The sequence below is a fragment of the Leuciscus leuciscus genome, assembly GCF_965113295.1.
Source record: "Leuciscus leuciscus genome assembly, chromosome: 5".
In the NCBI taxonomy this organism is placed as follows: domain Eukaryota; kingdom Metazoa; phylum Chordata; class Actinopteri; order Cypriniformes; family Leuciscidae; genus Leuciscus; species Leuciscus leuciscus.
In genome coordinates this window covers 35,431,487-35,451,795 of record NC_138729.1, presented here as the reverse complement: position 1 = coordinate 35,451,795, position 20,309 = coordinate 35,431,487, and the positions used below count along the sequence as shown (strand labels likewise).

Here is a 20,309-nt window from a genome sequence, read left to right as displayed (position 1 = left end):
GCTATCAACCTCAAATTTGGAACACAACTTGTTTAGATATATGGCTCTGGTTTTCTTTCAGTTTTAGAGTTCAACATGTTTCATAAAATATAAATGTTATATAAAATAATGTTCATAAATCATTTTCATGAACTTAAACCTATATAACTTTTTCTTTTTTTTTTTTACTTCAGCAATAATCTGCCAATGGTCTTCTTTAAAATGAGACCAGACTTAAGTCTGTGCTCCCAAGCGTGAAATTTGTATGACAGTTTTTTGACACGGCTATGTGTAACTTTTTTTAATTGATGCACAAGGGATAAGTTAATTAATGTTAACAAAGAGACATTATTGTATTTTATTTTTAATGTTTAATATTTTTTATTGTTTTTCTATTTAACAATCACTATAGAATGAAGGTCATATGCTATATTTTTTTTTTCTTGACAATGCACTAATTAAACAAAGAGCATGTATGGTATACATATGTACACTAAATTATCAAGTGGTAATACTAATTATGAAGTTAATAGCTAGGGTTAAATCATACTTGTCTGAAGTCATGCCAAGGGATCTAGAAGTTTGAGAGGGCATGTTGAATAAGTGAGATCAAAACCCAGAAAAGCTGCAGAGATTTCTGCTGGTTTCACAGCACTCATGTCATCACATCAGTATTTTAGGCATATCAGCATGAAGCTGAGTGTTATCTGTGTTTGCACCTGGTCAATCTCATGTCCATCCCTTTTTTTCTTATTGGTCTTTTGCTGCAGGATCGAGTCCCCAGTGCTTGTTGTAAATCTTGTAAGGTGTTATCTGATTGCTAATCTTTCTGGTAAGTTTTGCCAATAGCTCTTTGATATTCTCCCTTGAGCAATGAATACATCAGATATGCATTAACAACCTCATTCATTAACGCCTCTTATCAGACTATAATTACACCGCACTTTATTAGGAGAAGAGCTCAGTGAGATGCAGAGTTGCAGACTGGCTTGTTTGCACTTTGTTGATGAAAGAGATAATCACAGCAGCTGTTAAATTTTCTATTTTGGTTTGGTTTAATATTTTGCTGTATTTTGCTATGACAATTGTTTACTGGTGTGGCTTAAGTGTCCTTACACTTTTGGGGACACTTTACTTATTGAATTAAAACAAGGTCAACATTTTTGTCCATAAGGGGACATTTTCTTTGCTTTCATCTACGAAACCAGAGAATGAAAATCTGAGCACACATTGCAAATAGTGTATGGGAACACCCAGCGGAGTATAATAGTCCTTACAGCAGGTCATTATAAGATTTGTTTGCACGAGAAACAACATTCTACTTTTTCTGTTATCATTTATTATCAGTGGCACTGTTTGCACACTGCAAGACAACAAGCCAAACTCTTAAACAGAGTTGTTTATTATTATTATTATTAATAATTGTTGTTAAATAATAATAGTTGTAATAATAATATAATGTTTTGCCATGTTCACTGTCATATGCACTATATGATGAAATACGTTTTAGTATAATGAACTGCAAACTACTATCTGACAGTATTTTTAGTTATAGGATATATTTTAATACTCAGTACGCTGGCTCTCTTGCAAATAAACATGTTTGTCCTTTGAATCCCCGCGCATGCGCTGTGAGCTTCTGTCACGCTGAAGCCGCTACATGCTTAGCTAGCTCTCATATTGCACAGCAGCACTTCACACCTTTCTGTTACTCATGCCGTGATCTTGTGACAGCGAGACAGAAGAGTCGGTCAGTATCCTTTCTATAATTAAACATAAACCCTTTAACCCTCACCACTGGATTGCACTTACACAGGCATCGTCACAGATCTTAAGTTTTTCATCTGCGCAAACAGCTCTGTAGTATAAAAGGTCGTGAGGCGTTCAAGATGGCGACTGTTTGAAGTTCGCTCTCTCTGTACGGTAATACATTGTTTTTGAGTCGCCTGGTATTTGTTTAATGTGTCACACTTGTCTTAGAGTAAGTCAGGTTTTAGTAAAAATAAATGGCGAAAGCTGTCATAGACGTGAGGTAGAGTTAAAGCCCTCGCTTGTCAGCAGTGATGAATGCGCTGCTGTCACGTAGTAGCCTACATGGCGTTTACAATAGCTACTTTGCTTTACTCGTTGAGTTTAACACTTACTGTAAGACTGAGGGTAACCCTTAAATGTCTTAGATTAATATTAGGTTTAGTATTCGTGAAGTCAAAAGTCTAATTTCCTTTATTTTGTATTCAGTCTTTATGGACACTCGCTGCTCAACTTTCTTCGCTGGAGAATCTGACAGGCTACAGTTGATTTTCATAATGGCTGCGTCTCAACACTTAGTAAGCTGACTACTTAGACAGCATTTTTGGGCATCATGGACGAGTGGGTTGTTGAGATTACACACTCACAAAATACTACTGTTTTGTGATGGTCTCAGATTGTTATCCCAGGGTGCTGAGTGAATACCATGTTCATGTACTATGGTATTTACGTGGTGGTACTTTAAAGAATACCAATGTTACATTCCCAGACAGTATTACCATGGCACATGTCCAAAAAATAAATAAAATGGTGAAAAAAGCATTGATTTAAACAACCAAAAAATCGTACTAACTCCAGACATTTAAAAAAGATTGTGTACAGTATGCATGTACAGGCGTTGGACAAAATAATGTGAACACCCATTATCATGGGGGTTAATATCATTTGTGTCAGATACATTGCGATTAGTGCAGTATAAGTGGTTTTCAGCAGTGTTTACACAGTGTGGCAAATCATCAGAATCTGTTTAACAAGAGTATCTGTAACCTTAACCGCTTAGTTTTTGTGTGTTTTAAGAACAACAGTCATCATGATTATAGATGTGTACACAAAGCATGGCAAGACTTTATCAGCAAAGAAGAATAGAGGGCAAAAACCGAAAGTAAATAATAGGGACGGTCGAACACTAAGAAGGATTGTGTCCAAACAACACAGAACAACTGCAGCAAAGTGACCGTAAACCTCAGTATTCACCCTGAAGACCATGATTCCACAAAAACTGACCACAGAAAACTTAGCAAAGTCAATATAAATGAAAGAGCTGCAATTGCTAAAAATGTAATCTCAGACACCACTGCTAAAATGTGAAAAAGATGGTGTTATGATCATAAAACCTCGACAGTTGGAGCGCCAAGATGATCTTTATCTGCCCTGGTCAGCTTAATCACCTGACTTAAATATTTTTGAACTACTATGGGCAGTTTTGGAGAGAAGAGTGTGAAGCAGATTCCCTCGTTTATCATCTCTGAAGCAACTGGCAGATGTTCTGATAGACGACATTCAACTGGAGACTATTCAAAAGCTGTATTGATCTATTTTAATAAGTTTGGAAGCTGTATTAAAGGCACATTTTGGTATAGACATTAGTAAATAAATATTGTGTATTTCCCCAGAGTTCACATTATTTTGTCCAACCCCTGTGCATGTATATATACAATACCATTCAAAAGTTTGGGATCAGTAAGGTTTCTAATGCTCAGCGAGACTAGTTATTTGATCAAAACTACAGTAAAAACAATAATATGAAATATGTTTATAATTTAAAATAGCTGTTTTCTATGTGAATATTTTGTAAAATATAATTTATTCCTGTGATCAAAGCTGAATTTTCAGCATCATTACTCCAGTCTTCGGTGTCACATGATCCTTCAGAAATCATTCTAATATGATGATTGGCTGCTCAAGAAGCATTTCTGATTATTAACAATGTTAAAAAACAGCTGTGCTGATTCATATTTTTGTGTAAACTGTTTTAACAGTGTAAACCATTTTGCAGGTTTAATTTTTAAATACTCCTAACCTTTGAACGATAGTGTACACTACTGTTCAAAGGTTTGGGGTCAATCTTTTTTTGTTGTTGAAAGAAATTCATATTTCTATTCAGCAAGGATGCATTAAATTGATCAAAAGTGAGAATAAAGATTTCTGTTTCAAACTAATGATGTTCTTTTGAACTTTCTATTCATCAAAGAATCCTGAAAATAAAATGTATCATATTCCACACAAAAATTATGCAGTACAACTGTTTTCAAATATTAATAATAATCAGAAATATTTCTTGATCTGCAAATCATCATATTAGAATAATTTCGAAGGATCATGTAACACTGAAGACTGGAGTAATGATGCTGAAAATTCAGCTTTGCCATCACAGGAATAAATGACATTTTACAATATATTCACATAGAAAACAGCTATTTTAAATTGTCAAAATATTTCACAATATTACAGTTTTTACTGTATTTTTGAACAAATAAATACAGTCTTGCTGAGCATAAGTCTTATTTCTACAGCATAAAAAATCTCACCAATCCCAAACTTTTGAACACGCATGCATGTATTATGTGTGTATGTATAGTATATGTATACATGTAGATTTAGTAGCAAGTTTGTCGTCATACAAATTATTGTCTTTTATGTTTTTTATAGTGATTGTGTTTTGCCAATTTTTGTCTCTAGTTCATGCATAGACACCCCATGCTGACACCACAGGGCATCGGTTTATGCTGTGACAAAGGCATCAGTCCTGCCCACTGTCCTGCACAGCTATGGCCAAAGACCAGCCAAATGTGTTTGACCTCGTCCCTCTTCTGGGGTCCACTGACCTGCATGAGCTGGAGCAGGTCAAAAACCTGCTACAGGAATCTCTCAGCGCAGGTTAGTCATGTCTTGTGCTTACATCATTACTCCGGTACATTGGTCAAATTGAGAAAATTGTATCACTACACCTGTTAAACTCCTGTTTGAATTTCACTACTTTATATGTTTGTAATTAGTTGTCAGTATCAGTGGATACATACATACACACATATATATATATATATATATATATATTTTTTTTTTTTACAATTTGATCTGTAGAAAAAGGGACCATGTTGCTGAATAGCCTCGTGGACTATTTCCTGGATACAAGCTCATCTCAAGCTTTGGACATCCTGTCTTCTGTCCGGGAGCCCCATGATAAGGTGAGGGAAAATAGCCACCATCTTCAGTTGTCTTTCGTATACAGTATACACATTGATGAATACTGTTTGATGTCATCATGGATTACAGAATATCAGCGATACATGAATAACAGCCTTATCTGGATTCTTTTCTCTGTAGTATCTTTTAGATAAGATGAATGAATGCATGGGCAAGCAGAGCTGCCGTCTGTCCACTATCACTCTCCTTGGCCATGTTGTTCGCAAGCAGCCACCATGGATCCACAAGATCGCACGCTTCCCTCTTCTTGCCTCACTGCTCAAATGCCTCAAGGTACCAAACTAAAAGCCAGTCAAATGTAATGGGGGTTACAAATGGGTTGTTCTGACCTGAGATATTTGAGGAATGAAATACAACAGTAGAAAATGTCTTGAAGGGATATTTCACCCAAAGATGAAAATTGTTCTTTACTCACCTTTAAATTGTTCTTTTGTTTTCTAAATGAATATTAGGGGTGTAACGATACACGTATTCGTATTGAACCGTTCGGTACGAGGCTTTCGGTTCGGTACGCAATACGCATTACAAACCGAACGATACGCTGGACAATTTTTCCTGCCGACCAAAATTTAGATAGCAGTCACGCTGGCGCGAACACCACAACGTTGCCCAACATCAAATGGCAAACTCAATCATGCGCTAATCATTTGTGCTTCTGCTTTACTGACCGTTTATCAGTTTGGACCAATGTCACTGCAGCGCGAGCCGATCTTGATCAAGCGACACTGTTACTACACAGCGCTAAAAGATCCAGTAAAGAAAGCATTTGAGTTCGCCACAGAAATAATAACATCGCTGCGAGATCTAGTGAAAAGCATTCAAATTTCTCTATTATTAACCTTAGATCTCTATTAGATCAAACAGAGCTGATCTGGAAACCAGGAGAAACATTGTGCCATGATTAAGTCCACAAATCAGCAACATTCACGATGGATTTAATGTAGTAAGTAGGCTAAACACTAACTGTCACCATGGAAATTTGGCAGGAATAGTAAAATGCTTTTTCTAGCACTTCAAAACTCAAATAATATCATATATTTAAATGTTATTTTTAATGTGATGAGCAAAACATTATTTTGTTCATCCTTCAAAGATTACCCCCATTTATAAAACTAAAAGTTTCTAGATGTAGGAAAAAACACACTTATATAAAAATAAAAAAGACCATTGTAACCAGTAGGTGGCTGCCATTTCCACTCTCAAATATTTATTTTTTAATTGTTTTGCTTTTAAATTATTTTGACATTCTGAATAAAATTGCTGCCCTCAAATGTAAACCTGGAGCCTAGCAAACTTAAAATAAAACTAAACTAAAATAAACCTTTGTTTATAACTACTACAATAATACATTACATTTTTTTATAAGGAGCTGTTTTTGTTTTAAATGCTGCTAAGAAGACACCCCAGAAGATGGGTCAAGTATAGCTCCATCATTGTTCAAAGTCAAAAAAGATCATACTTTATGATGTTAGTTTTAATAAATAATAATAAATAAATAAAAAATCAAGGGAATTTCTCTGGCATTTCTTTCTTTTTGCTGTATCGAAAGCGTACCGAACCGTGTCACCACTGTATCATATTGGACCGAACCGTGAATTTTGTGAACCGTTACACCCCTAATATATATATATGTATTAGGGCTGTCACGATGTTAGATTTTTCACACCACGGTTATTGTGGCCAAAAGAATTCACGATATCGATATATCGCGATATCTACAGAATCTATTTCGGGTAGTTATCAGTCAAATTCATTTTTACTTTGTTTATATAGTTTTTCTTTTTTACCCAACAAACATAAGGATACTGATAGACAAGGCACATGCATTTTTTACTTCTTGTGTACTCAATCCATGGCAAATTCTTGTGAAGGAAGACAAGCATGTGAAGTTTATCTGGTTTCAAACTGGAGCAAAACACTGTCTGAAGGTTTCCTGAAGAACTGAAAAGCTCTTAAACCTATTGTTGCACCGGCGCCAATAAAGTCATGCAGATAGCAGATTTGAATAAAAAAAATCAAGTGCAAATGCAAATACAAAAATAAGATGAGTAAAGAAAACGGGGTTCTTAATTTTAATAATCACCCTTTATTAATATATGAACACAGAAACCCCCTGTTAACAGTTAATGTCATGTTTCCCATTCCATGACTAGTAAAATAATAGCCGCGTCGCGTCTATGACAACTCGAGGTATCGCACATGCACGCGCGTCTCAGTTTATGGCCAGCAATATCATTGTTTAAGGACATTATGGAATTGAGATAATGTCTGTACTATGTTATGATTACACTGTACAATTAAATAATAGTTGCTGAGTCTGTGATCTGAACACTTTACCTCAGAGCGTCCGTTAACTGAATGAATTGAGAATATCACCTGAAAATCCGATAACATCAGCAATTTTCATTCAAGCAGCTGATTTCTGTAAATTAATGTAAAATTAAATGTATATTGCAGCACAGGGTGAAATCATTTACGATGATTTGAGACAAATATAATGTAAATTTAATATAAAACGATGTAAATTACGCTCTGTGTCGCGGCAGGATTTTGAACATGGTCCTGAGCCGTTGCTGGGCGTCGCAGCCGCCGGTGTGTGTACACTCATAGAGAATGTGTTCGAATTTTAAAGACGTGGCGCTGCGCTTCTCGTCCGGTGTGCGACCACCTTTAAGGTGCTGTTTTCTTTGAAGCCGAAGAACTCTGTTCTTAATACTGGCGAGCTTACTTTTTTCGGGTGTGGACAGTTCCACTCTAGCTGCGCGGGCGCGGACGAGCGCTGCGTCGTCGTCTTATTTGACAGGTGTCAGCGGGTGCAATACTGCCACCTGAGAGGTCAACCAGGTACTGGCGCTGGAGTATTTACGTGTCATGTTATCATAAGAGTCCTATTCATTTTAAACATTGTGGTTATCGCCAATACCGGTATATTGTCACACTCTAAATTAACCAGATGTCGATATTTCATGCTTTGAATATCACGATTATCGTCAACACCGGTATATTGCGACACCCCTAATATGTATGTCTACATACACTACCATTCAAAAGTTTAAGAAGTTTTTGAAAGAAGTATCCTATGCTCACTAAGGGCCCGATCACACCTAACGCGTTTTTCAGGTTCGGAAACGCGAGACGCACAGCACTGCCCCGATCACACAGAACTAGCTGTGCGCTGCGTTTTTATGTTGCTAGGCAACCACCGAAACAGCTGTCCTGTCAGTCAAGTAAACGTCAAATCAGCCTTTTACTAACTTTATTTACTTTCTGTTAACATTGTGGTAGTTACGATTCGTGAAGTCGTTAAGCTCCTGAAAGAAGAAAGTTCAGAAGAACAGCATTTATTTGAAATAGGAATATTTTGTAACATTAATGTTACAAATAGTTTTTACTAGGGCTGGGAAAAAAAAAATTTGATTTCTCGATTTTAATCGATTCTCATTTTTATGAATCCGATATCGATTCTTAAATCCCAAGAATTGTTTAGGCTAGTCATCCTGTTTTCAGTTGATGAATGAATGGAATAGTTTAGCACGCATCCCATCCAATAAATCACAATAATCTTTGTATTTTGTTACTGTTGATATGAAAAAGTCTCAGATTTCAAACTACATCCATTTTCTTACGAAATTCAAAAACATAAATACCGTTTTGGCGCTGTGGCGTGAGATCGCTCAAGAGAAGCAGCAGTGCAGAGTGCACATGATCTTCTCTTCCGCCTTAATAATACAAGTTACAGTGCGAAATAACCATGAATGAGCATCTGAAAGTGTGTTAAAAGATAGAGTACAACTTATCGAAATCCGTATGATGTCACATGTAATTGCTCAATCTGTGTTTCAACCGTGGAAAGACGTCAGTAAAACAGCTTGTAAACAATGTCATGTAACGTCACATTTACCTCAGGAAAAACCATATCCAGTGACCATAAACTCATTAGTCAGCTAGAAAAATTAACTCTAGAGTGGAGCATTTTGCTAAATATATGCACCATATTACATATTCATTATAATTTCTAATGTTCTTCAATATTTAATGCATGTTTGAATAAATCTGGCAAGTTTTTATGACAGCCACCATTTAAATGTTTATATTTCATATAACATTATTATTATTATAAAAAATAAATAAGTGTAATTTAAGTGTTTGTATACAAATCAGTAAATTTTTACCTTCAATAATAGTAGGCTAATGAAGCCTAGTAGGCTACAACTCACTCCCATAGTTTACAGCATTAGTTAAGAGATTTGTTTTCCTTGAGAAAATTTGCCATGTATTATACCTGATATCCAAAATAATCAATATCGAATCGAATTGCAAGCTTGTGAATCAAGATCGATTCGAATTGTGACATCTGTGTCAAGACCCAGCCCTAGCCTTTACTGAAAAAAAAAAAAAAAAAAATCTTGAGCCCATACTTTTAAATGGTAGTGGTTAATTTATTTTTTATTTTTTATTTTCTACTTCCAGACTGACTCAGATGTAGTAATTCTCATAACTGGTGTGCTGGTGTTGATCACTTTACTACCCATGATTCCTCAAACCAACAAACAACTTCTGTGCGAGTACTTTGATATCTTTGGACGGCTTGCTGCATGGAACCAACGTCACCCAGGTACTCTGGCATAAACATTGCAACAAATTTGTCTTTTGTAATTCTTTTAGCTATAGATCTTTGAAGTGTTATGTTTAGATGGTAGAAACATAACTTGGTGTAAAGGTACTCTTTCTATGGATGTGTCCTGTAGGTGCTCATGGTGTGTTTGCAGTCCATCTACATGCCAGCGTGTACTCACTTTTTCATCGTTTATATGGGATGTATCCTTGTAACTTTGTTTCATATTTACGTGCCCACTATAGTATGAAAGAAAATGTTGACACATTTGAGGAAGTGGTGAAGGTGAGCTCACAATTTTTAAGAATTGTCACTTAAAATTACACACAATTATTTGTACTATTCCCAAAACCGTTCTATAATTTCCTTCTGTTTTTATGTCAGCCCATGTTAGAGCATGTACGGATACATCCTGAGCTCATCACTGGAACCAAAGACTACGAGGTTGATCCAATTAGGTATGTAAAATTTGTAATATGATTTTTAGTTAATTATAATGTAAATGTTCATACTTCACTGTTTTTATTTTTCTGTAGATGGAAGAGATTTGAGCCACATGATATTGTGATTGAATGTGCCAAAATTTCGCTGGATTCTAAGGAGGCATCATCTGAAGAGGGATACTCCTCTCTGTCAGATCACATACCACGGCGCCCTGTAGACAATAGCCGATCATCCTCAGAGCTCAGTATCCATGGTAAAATGACATATAATGTGCAGTGAACTTTTCTGTTATTAATTCAGTGATGTCCTGTTTTGTTCTTTCCTGTAAATCTTACTAATGGAAAATTGGAAATTGTAAAAAAAAAAAAAAAGGCTTTTCCACACACAGGCCTTCAACACAAATAAAGATCAACAAATATAATTATCAAAAAAAATACATACACCTATGAGAAAAAACATTATGACCACCTGCCTAATATGCTGTTGGTGCACCGTGTGCCATCAAAACAGTAGACCCACTGAACCATGGATTCTACAAGACCCCTGAAGGTGTCCTGTGGTATCTGGTACCAAGACATTACCAGCAGATCCTTCAAGTCCCGTAAGTTGCGAGGTGGAGTGGATCGGATTTGTTGGTCCAGCACATCCCACAAATGCTTAGTCAGATTGAGATCTGGGGAATTTGGAGGCCAGGGCAACACCTTGAACGCTTCACAGTGTTCCTCAAACCATTCCTGAACAATGTGTGCAGTGTGACAGGGTGCATTATGCTGCGGAAAGAGGCCACTCCACCAGGGAACACTATTGTCATGAAGGGGTGTACCTAGTTTGCAACGTTTAGCTAAGTGGGAGTTGTCAAATTTACATCCACATGAATGGTTGGACCCAGGGTTTCCCAGCAGAACATTGCCCGGAGCATCACACTCCCTCCACCGGCTTGTCGTTGTCCCAAAGTGTATCCTGGTGCCATCACTTCCCCATGTACACAGCTGTCCATATAATGGAAAAGAAGATGGGACTGATAGAACCAGGCTACTTTCTTCCACTGCTCAATGGTCCAGTTGTAGGTTACCCCTGATGACCCCTGACAGTGGACAAGGGTCATCATGGGCACACTGACCGATCTGTGGCTACGCAGCCTTATACGCTTGCACTGTGTTGTGACATTCCTCCCATAACCATCATTTAAAACATTTCTGTGACTAGTGCCACAGTAGACCTTTAGTCGGTTGCGACTAAATGAGTCAATGAGTCTTGGATGCCCAACATCCTGTCACCGGTTTGTGGTTTGTCCCTCCTTGGACCACTTTCGTTATGTTCTCACCACTGGTGACCAGGAGCCACCAACATGCCTTGCCGTTTCAGAGATACTCTGACCCATTTGTCTGGCCATAACAATTTGGCCCTTGTCAAAGATGCTCAGATCTTTATTCCTCCTGCCCATTTCTCCTGCATCCAACATGTTGACTACGAGAACTGATTGTTTGCTTACCATCTAATTAGCCCAGACCTTGTCATGTGACCTTGTTAGGAGCTCAACATTTTTCACTTCACCTGTGAGTGGCCATAATATTTTAGACCATCTGTGTGTGTGTGTGTGTGTGTGTGTGTGTGTGTGTGTGTGTGTGTGTGTGTGTGTGTGTGTATATATGTATATATATATATATACACTAAACAGCAATATAAATTATTTTATTATCAACTCTTCATCTCTAAAGGAGATCAACTTCAAAGTTTTACATTGAATAAAACTTTTTCTTACAATGACTTTTTTTGTGTATTTAATGGTTAATACAATCTTCACATTTTTCCTGTGAGAATACTGATTGTGAATCTTACCTACTTTTCTCTTAACAGAAATCACATGTGTCACACCAGTGGCTGCTGTTCATCAGTCTCTTTCTCTGTCACTACCTTATCTCACTGTAACCCAAGACTCAGGTTCCAGCGCACAGGCCTCCAACCATCAAGTAAGCATTTTCCAATTATTGATCCAATTATGTATAAAAATGTTACTATGGTGTGGAAACGATTCTGTACATAGTAGGATTGGACAATATGACCAATTTCTTATATTACCTAAAGCTCTTGCCTGATCATAATCCTTTTTTTCCCAGTGATATTCCAGGTGTGGGTGATATGGCAAAAATATCATATCACGATCTTTTTCAGGAAATTCACAATTTTATCACAATTCTTTTTCATGTTGGTTTTACTATTTTGCAAGTGACTGAGCATTACAGCCAAACTAATGTCCCTATTTTAAAAACAAAGCCTTAGGTAACAAAATATCAAATGAAAATGAATGACAGACATTTAGGCCAAAGTGCCGAAGATAAAAATCTTTGTTCCTATTTTTTAATAACAAAGAAAATAATGACAAAGGTACACATAATCAGTGCTTTATTTTTTCAGTTACAGTAAGTGTATTTAACAGTAGCATTGAAGAAAGTAATTAAATGAACAAATATGAAAATAAAACACTACGTAGACCTCACTGTATAATTATACATTGATTCTTATTAAAGCTACTATTAAAGTTCTCAGAGCAGTGAGTGATTTTCTCTTTGTGTTTTGTTGTTTTATTAACATTAAAGGGATTGTTCCCCCCTAAAATTAAAATTGTCATCATTTACTCTCTCAAGTTGTTTTAAAGCCGCATAAGTTTCTTTCTTCTGTTGAAAATAAAAGTTATTTTGTAGAATGTTGGTAACGAAACAGTTGCTGGTCCTCAGTGACTTCCATAGTATATTTATTCCTCCTCAACCACATTCTTCAAAATATCTTCTTTTGTGTTCAGCACAAGAAAGAAATTAATACAGGTTTAGAACAACATTTGAGTGAGTAAATAATGACAGAATTTTCATTTTTGGGTGAACTATCCCTTGTATCACAAATGGCAGCATGTTTACTATTAGGCTTCTGTCACTTTAAGGCTACGTTTACACGTGGATGGCTATTTTCATAAACGGACATTTCACCCCTCTTCGTTTTCAAAAATAACATTGTGCACACGAACCTGTGTATATGCTATCAAGAGCATGCCAAACCTGTAGGTGGCAGTGTAACGAGAAGCTCAAGCCCACCTTAGCCAATCAGAATCCCGAAAATAGTCACATTCTGTGACGTCGCGGCCTAAAACTCAGTTTTTCTCAGTTTACATGCAAACGTGCAAACGAAGATTTTCAAAATCTCCACTCTGGCCGGAGTTTTTAGAAAGAATCGGTTTCATTGGCGAATCCTCCGTTTGCGTGTAAACGAAGGGCGCAAACGAAGGGAAATGTCTCCGTTTTTCTAAATAACCATGTACGTGTAAACGGGGCCTAAGACCGGCACGCGCCGCGCCTAATATACACGCATGTGACACCAGATTTTCTCTCAAATGTTTCCTTTTACTTTAGACATAACCAACTGTGTTAATGTAAACCTTGTGTGTTTGACAGTGTGTTTGATAACTTAGGCCCAATCCCAATTCACACCTTGCCCCTACACCTTGGCCCTACCCCTTGCCCCTACCCCTCCGTTTTACGCGTTCCCGTGAAGGGGTAGGGTTGTCTCGATTCTCTTTTGGTTGGAGTGGTAGGGGTAAGGGGAAGGGCCAGATAGCCCTTGAAACGAAGATTTTTCGGGACCACACTTCAAACGAAGGGGTATGAGAAATGTACCTGCATACACTGGCTACAGAGGCAACATGACTGCCAATAATTATTTTCTTTATGTCGCATTCAATCTTGTGTTCATATTTACGGTCATGTTCTTCAAAGAAACGGTTGCACAAAAAAAAAATCGCTAAAGTTCGTTAACAATATGACGCGTGTAAAAAAAAAGCAAAAGTTTGAAGTGAACCGTGCAGCGCTATACGCCTCATTCGCGCCGCAAGACTTCCAGACGCGCATAAACGCATCTTAACATTGAAATCACTCGCGCCAGACGATCTATTCGCGTTTGGTGTGAACGCAGCATTAGGCGTCGAAGATATCGTCATCTCCGTTGTTTTCTGCGAACTTCCGAAGAAAAATGCAAAAAATAGCTGTAACTCACGCAAGACTACAGCTGACGACGGCATCTTGGAAGTTTGTGATAAACATTGGCGCATCTCCTGTAACGTAGGCGCTAGCAACGACGTATAATGACGTGTAACGGTGTAGTAGTGGTGTCCCATTTCTTAGGGGAATATTTTCACCCCTACGCCTTGCCACTCTGTTTCAAGGGGCAAGGGGTAAGGGTTAAGGGTAGGCGAAGGGGTATAAAATAGAATTGGGATTGGGCCTTAGTTCAGGGGCTGTTTGACAGGTTTTTAGTGCCTGTGCGCTTCGGGTGTACGCGCTCATAAAAAAGCACATGTTAGAACACAGCGCATCAGCATCTGAATGAAATGTTTAACCGGCGAGGCTTTAAAGCACATGCAAATAATGAACTTTTGTGAATTGCAGTGTCCCGTACCTCTGCGTTAACATGTGATGTGAATGTACTTACTACTTCGATATTTCTTCTAAAGCAGATCGTGGAGACATTTTAATCGTCCACGATCAAAAATCGTGATATCGCACACCCCTACTCTGCTCTAACATTTTCTCTTTTGTAATGACTCTCAGCCATCTCTCTTTGGACAGTCTTTCTTCAAATCTCCCTCTTGCTCACTCTCTCTTCCCCCATCATGAGTGTATACACCCCCTACTGCTGGTTGGCTTCAAGTTTGTTGCGGTGCTCAGTCCAATCCACTTTCAACAGCGTTTTTCAGAAATCGCTTACTGCACCTTTAAATTATTCAGGTAGATCTCGGCTGTTTCACAGAAGTAAGAAATAATGCAGAAATGAAATGGTGTAATGTAAAAATAAAACTCTGCATTGTCTTTACTGTATGAATTAAATATACTGTTTGCTGATTCTTATTAAAGCTACTAAAGTTATTCAGTCAAGAGCAGTGAGTGATTTTTCTCTTTTTCTTTTGTTGTTTGATTCAAATTAAGGACACAGACAAGTATATCAGGCTGCTGTCACTTTAAGACCTAATGCACAGATTAGATGTACTGATATAGTACATCCAATTTGATATGCATATGATATGAATTGATGTACATCCAATTTCTTTATCAACTTACTTTGTTCACTTAAGACATAGTTGACTGTTTTTATGTAAATACTCAGCAAGGAGGGCATTTTGACAGAACGTTATATTGCTTACCCCTAGTAAAAAGTTATCCAAAGCCTCTAAAAATAGATTTGCACTTATATGATCCGTTACTGCATGAATGTACGTATGTTTGGTCCTTCAACAGAATGATGAGATGAACTCCTCAGGGACGAAGGAGGAGATGTGGAGCCCTTCCTCAATGTGTGGGATGACCACCCCTCCCAGCTCTAGAGGAATGTCCCCCACCACAGTTTCTGACATCTCACATAGTGCCTCCCACCTCTCAGGACGGAACCCCAGCACTCCAGGTCAGCCAAATGCATATCTTTAAAGCAGAATGGTTCTTTTTTGTTTGTTTGGTCTCTCGGATGGCTTCAGGTTTTATTTTTATAAAAAAAATTAACAGGGGATGGAAAATGGGCCCTATCTCCCTCCACGCCTTCAGGGTCATCTCCTCTCCCATCACTTTCAGAGGACATAGGGCAACCTGCCCAGAATACCAGCAGTACTCAGGCTAAGGTACATTGACGTATAAAGCATTTGCTTTGTTACTTATTAAACTCATTCAGAGTGTTCATGTTTTCATGAAAATGCTTTACTGTCTAAAACTACAGACGGGCAAAGAGCTGAAAAAATTAACACCCAGAAGTATTAATAACAACGGTGAGAATATTTGCTGAGATTTATACGGAGTCATTTCATTGAGTAAGTGACACACATATTAATATGCTTTGCTTTTGCCACTTTTAGGAGGTGTAGTTGATGCCAAGACACCAGCGTCATTGGCACAGCTCTCTGACATTGTCAAAAGGACAGATGGGGAGAGAGAGGATGGTGAGGGTGGTGACATCATGCATAACAATCAGCTTTTCAAGAGTTTTCAATCATCCCTTGTTTTTCAATAAGCTCTGCTCTCATCAACATCTCTAACATTTTCTTTCTAGACACCATCAATGAGGAGATTTTGAGTCTGACCCACAGGAGACTGGACTTCGGAATGACGGCAGGCCTGGATTGCTCTTTTTCCGGCTCCTTGGACACACTTCTCTCATCTCACCCCAGCCATGAGCAGAATTTAGTGTCCACACCAGACAGGGTTGAATGCTCTGCCAAAGGTGGAGAGCAGCAACCTTCCTGGTCCCACTGGCCCGCTTTCACCCCCATCGAGAACGGGAAGAGCAGTAAAGTCTCTCTGTCTGATCTGACGAAGGAATCCATGCCTTATGAGCCGCTCTTCGACCTTGCCCTGCCTAAGGTGGCATCTTTGTTTTTGGAGAGGAAGACCGCAGAGGCCTTTCAAAGGGCTGAAGGAGAAAAGGAGGACCGAGAGGAGCTGGAGGGGGAGGATCTTTCTGCCACCTCCCCTCTGGAGGTATTGGACCGTATTATTCAGCAGGGTCACGACACTCATGAGAAAGTGCTGAAGAGGTATGCTTCTGTTCTTCTGACTTCTAATATGACCAGTGAAAGCGTTTTAGAGGAAATGTGACGGAACGGTGTCCGTTTGCTCTCTCACAGAACCCTGTCCTCTCCGAGCCCATCAGCAGACCCACACTCTGGAGGTAAACAGCATAGCAATAAAGGAAAAGGTATTTAGAAATTTTACTAATTTATAGGCTCTCCGTGCTCAAGACGATTGTGTCCTCCAACTTTTCTCCTACAACCATTCCTGTGTTTGGTTTCCTGCCACTTTCCTTTAAAAACTTTTTTTTTTTGTTTCTCATTCTTCTACTGTCTTCTATGTAGATCACTATCAAATCCTTAGAAACATCTTTGTGGTAGTCCTGTTCAGCTATAATCTGAATTCCTGTAGATTCTTAATAGAGCTGCATGATATATTAAAATAAAATAAAAATATATATATTATTGCTTGATCTTGTGATTTGATTCCGATCTTGATTCAATATCGATTCATTTGGATAAATATTAGGTACAGTAGATACATGTTAATTTTTCTCAAGAAAAAAAAATCACACCTAATGCTGTAAACATACAGAGAGCCCTGGCAGCTGGTATTATTATTAAAGGTTAAAAATAACTCAAATTAAATATAATTTGTTTTTACTAGGCTATAATAACAATATTTGAATGATATAATTAAAAATATAATAAATATTTAATATAGTGCACATATTTAGCAAAATAATTCTCTCTATATATAATTTGTCTAGCCACCTAAGGTGCTATCAAATGGCTTTCCTGAGGTAAATGTAACGTAATGTGACACAGCCTTTGTTGAAAAACACTGATTGATCGACATTACGTATGAGGCATAAACATTTCGGTAAGTTTTACTGTATCTTTCAACACACCTATTGTTCATTCGTGTTTATTTACTATTAACTAGTATAGCGTAAGAGAGGTTCGGTTCACGACCACGATCTGTCACGTCACATTTACAAGCCCCAAAATGCTATTGTTTGAATTTCGTAATAGAATTGATAGAATCTGAGAGCTGATGATTTGTTTCATATCAAAAGTAACCTGCTCTGTCTTGTCTGTCGGTGTCAGTGTCCTCTTTGCTTCGCGATTTTTCTCTGCGCGAGAAAATGGATGTGTGGTGTGAGAGCGTGTGAAAAGTGTCAATTGTGTGAATCTCACACTGAATGAGTGAGATTTGGGAGCCCTGCTCTCTCTGTTATATGGCGATATTTTGGCTATAAGATAACCGACACTGAGCAGAGATAGATTTTTTTTCTGGCCACCAGTTCAGTGTCCGTCTGCTCGGTGTCCATATTCACCTGTTCTCCTGATTAATCGTGCAGCTCTAATACTGTGTATATTGCTTTCTGTTTGTATTGCAGTATACATCGTAGAAAAACAAAGTATTGAAATGTCAGTTCGTTATATGCAGCCCTAATTTTTATTTTTATTTTTTACAGCACTTTTTATGTTGTTTTTTTAACTGAGTGCAATGTATTTTTACAGGTCCTGTGTCTGCAGCATCAGATGAGCTGGGGATGTTGCGCAGTCAGCTGCTATTGCTGCATAGCCAGTTGCTGTATGAGAGACATAAGAGAGAGCAACACGCGCTTCGTAACCGCCGTCTGTTTGGCCGTATCGTCAACACTACTGCACTGGAAGAGCAAAACAACTCCATGGTAATACATGAAACTGGAAGGATTACCCAGGCCTGTGCAAAATTCTGCATAAAATTCAAAAGCCTCAGTCATTAATTTGCATACTAATTAAATAATACTTTTAGCTCCATTTATCACATTTTACCTAATCCATTTGGATAAATTCCGTAAATGTTTCTCTATAATCAGTGCAGAAAATGTGAGTGTTCAGATCTTGGCATAACTAGTGACATTACAATGATAAAACCCCTCAAAAGTTAATGAGGATGGTGATGCACAGATGCTATGAAGTTGTTGTTTTTTGCAGGTTGTTACTTAGAATTTTTGCTGTTAAAATCAGTGATTTTCCAGTGGTGTTGTTTTGTGTGTGTGTATGTGTTGCAGAAAACACAACTCAAACTTCAGGAAGTTGAGATCAAGACTGTGCAGGTAAGCCTGCAGGAGGAGCAGCGGCGCTCCAGACGGGTACAGGAAGACAGGGAGGCTCTAGTGAACCAATTGCAGACTCAAATCCAGCAGCTACAGAAAGAGCGGAATGACTACTACTCAAAGATGCAGGAGCTAAAGGTGATCATAGGGTTATAGGACATGAATAATTGCATGGTTACTCTTATTCACTCATAATACAGCAACAATAATTGTCCATGTTTGCCATTTTGTTGCTGGAATGTAGAAAATAATGTGTGACATCTGTGTTAAAGGCTGATTGTTTTATCTGGTATCATTTACAGAGTGATTTGCAGGAGAATCAGAAGAAGGTTGGAGAAATGGAAGCAGGGTTGCAGAAAGCCAATAACAAAGTGTGTAATATGGGACACATGCTCACCCAGCTGTCCATCAAGGTTAGACATGTTTGTGACAAAAATACTGGATATAAACACTATCCATTACAGTGGAAGAATATTTCAATTTTTAAAAGCAAATTTTAGATGTTGCCCATATTTATTGGTTGGTTTAATTTTGATTTGTGTTCCTGATCAACATCAGCTAAACAATAGTGAAAACATGGAGCAGCAGATGGCTTTCCTGAACAAGCAGCTGCTGCTTTTGGGTGAAGCCAACAAGTTATGTGCAGAGGAAATTGAACGCTTGGGGCCTGAGGCTAGCAAGGTAGTCATGATTATTAACTTTTGATGACTTAAATCACATCATTGCTTAAACTCAGCAGATCTCTATTTTGCTTCTTTTTTTTTTTTATCCAGCAAGAAAGTTATACAGCAGTCCATGAAATAGTGGCTAATGTGATCAATTGTTCTATTGATATCAAGACATTAGCACCCAATCATAAGAGCTTTAAACCTTTGAACTTGAAAATTACTTTGGTCTGCTCAGATCAACTCAGACTTGATCTTTTTGTGACTTTTAGGAGCTGAATATGCTGCAGGCATCTTCACTGCGTGAGGTTGAGCGTTTGAGGCAAAGCTCTCTCCAGCAGAGTCAAAGACTTGATGCCGCCCAACAGCGCATCACAGACCTGGAGACCCAACTCACCAAGAAAGAGCAAGTCATCCGAGAACAAAAGAAACTGCTGGAGAATGTCAAAAGCCAAGCCACGTATGTGGTTATCCCTGCTTTCGTAGTCCTGAATCTTATTGAGAATCCTATTGAATCTGAATCATATTTCTATGCCCAAACACAGGGTATTATATATTTTATAATATATAGTGATGCTCCGATCAGCATTTTTGGGGCCGATCACCGATTACCGATCACCAAAATCATGATCTGCCGATTGCCGATCACTGCCGATCACAGAATGGAAATATGCTAGAGTCAAGAAAATCTTGAAGAACCACCAATATTTATTTAATTGTAGTTAGAAAACAAGATAACATAAGGCTACTGTAGGCCACCTTTTCCAAATAAGGCACAGTATAATTTTTCAAAACAAAGAGGGGTCAGGCAGACTACAATGGATGTAGTTGAGGAACTAACTACATCAGATCCAAAAAATAAAATAATGACAATGACATTTGAGGTTATTAAAACAGTAAGTCCCGCCCCTCGACTGCCAAAAATAAAAGTGTTCGAGCGAGCAAAATCA

The 20,309-nt window shown here is 38.0% G+C and overlaps 1 protein-coding gene and 1 long non-coding RNA gene across 4 annotated transcripts in view; both read left to right on the top strand.

The window, feature by feature from the left end:
* The first annotated feature begins 1,605 nt into the window (after positions 1 to 1,605).
* The window catches only part of tsc1a (TSC complex subunit 1a), a 23,555-nt gene continuing 4,851 nt past the window's right edge, over positions 1,606 to 20,309 (top strand). For 2 of the 3 annotated variants that reach the window (XR_014206277.1, XM_082170764.1), the window contains exons 1-20: positions 1,606 to 1,729; positions 4,468 to 4,665; positions 4,870 to 4,973; positions 5,113 to 5,265; positions 9,463 to 9,607; positions 9,741 to 9,892; positions 9,992 to 10,065; positions 10,144 to 10,304; positions 11,909 to 12,021; positions 15,331 to 15,493; positions 15,592 to 15,704; positions 15,800 to 15,848; positions 15,936 to 16,019; positions 16,130 to 16,613; positions 16,704 to 16,774; positions 18,114 to 18,286; positions 18,650 to 18,832; positions 18,997 to 19,107; positions 19,253 to 19,375; positions 19,632 to 19,819. Coding sequence is in view for 2 of the 3 variants with exons in the window: in XM_082170764.1 (XP_082026890.1) it covers positions 4,557 to 4,665; positions 4,870 to 4,973; positions 5,113 to 5,265; positions 9,463 to 9,607; positions 9,741 to 9,892; positions 9,992 to 10,065; positions 10,144 to 10,304; positions 11,909 to 12,021; positions 15,331 to 15,493; positions 15,592 to 15,704; positions 15,800 to 15,848; positions 15,936 to 16,019; positions 16,130 to 16,613; positions 16,704 to 16,774; positions 18,114 to 18,286; positions 18,650 to 18,832; positions 18,997 to 19,107; positions 19,253 to 19,375; positions 19,632 to 19,819 (2,753 nt within the window). In the remaining variant the exon portion in view is untranslated. The remainder of the gene's footprint in view (positions 1,730 to 4,467; positions 4,666 to 4,869; positions 4,974 to 5,112; positions 5,266 to 9,462; positions 9,608 to 9,740; positions 9,893 to 9,991; positions 10,066 to 10,143; positions 10,305 to 11,908; positions 12,022 to 15,330; positions 15,494 to 15,591; positions 15,705 to 15,799; positions 15,849 to 15,935; positions 16,020 to 16,129; positions 16,614 to 16,703; positions 16,775 to 18,113; positions 18,287 to 18,649; positions 18,833 to 18,996; positions 19,108 to 19,252; positions 19,376 to 19,631; positions 19,820 to 20,309) is intronic. The other variant, XM_082170765.1, reaches the window with a different exon arrangement.
* On the top strand, positions 12,029 to 15,324 carry LOC309499513. The gene is made up of 3 exons (XR_014206278.1): positions 12,029 to 12,986; positions 13,380 to 13,511; positions 14,326 to 15,324. It is a non-coding gene; the product is annotated as an uncharacterized lncRNA (long non-coding RNA).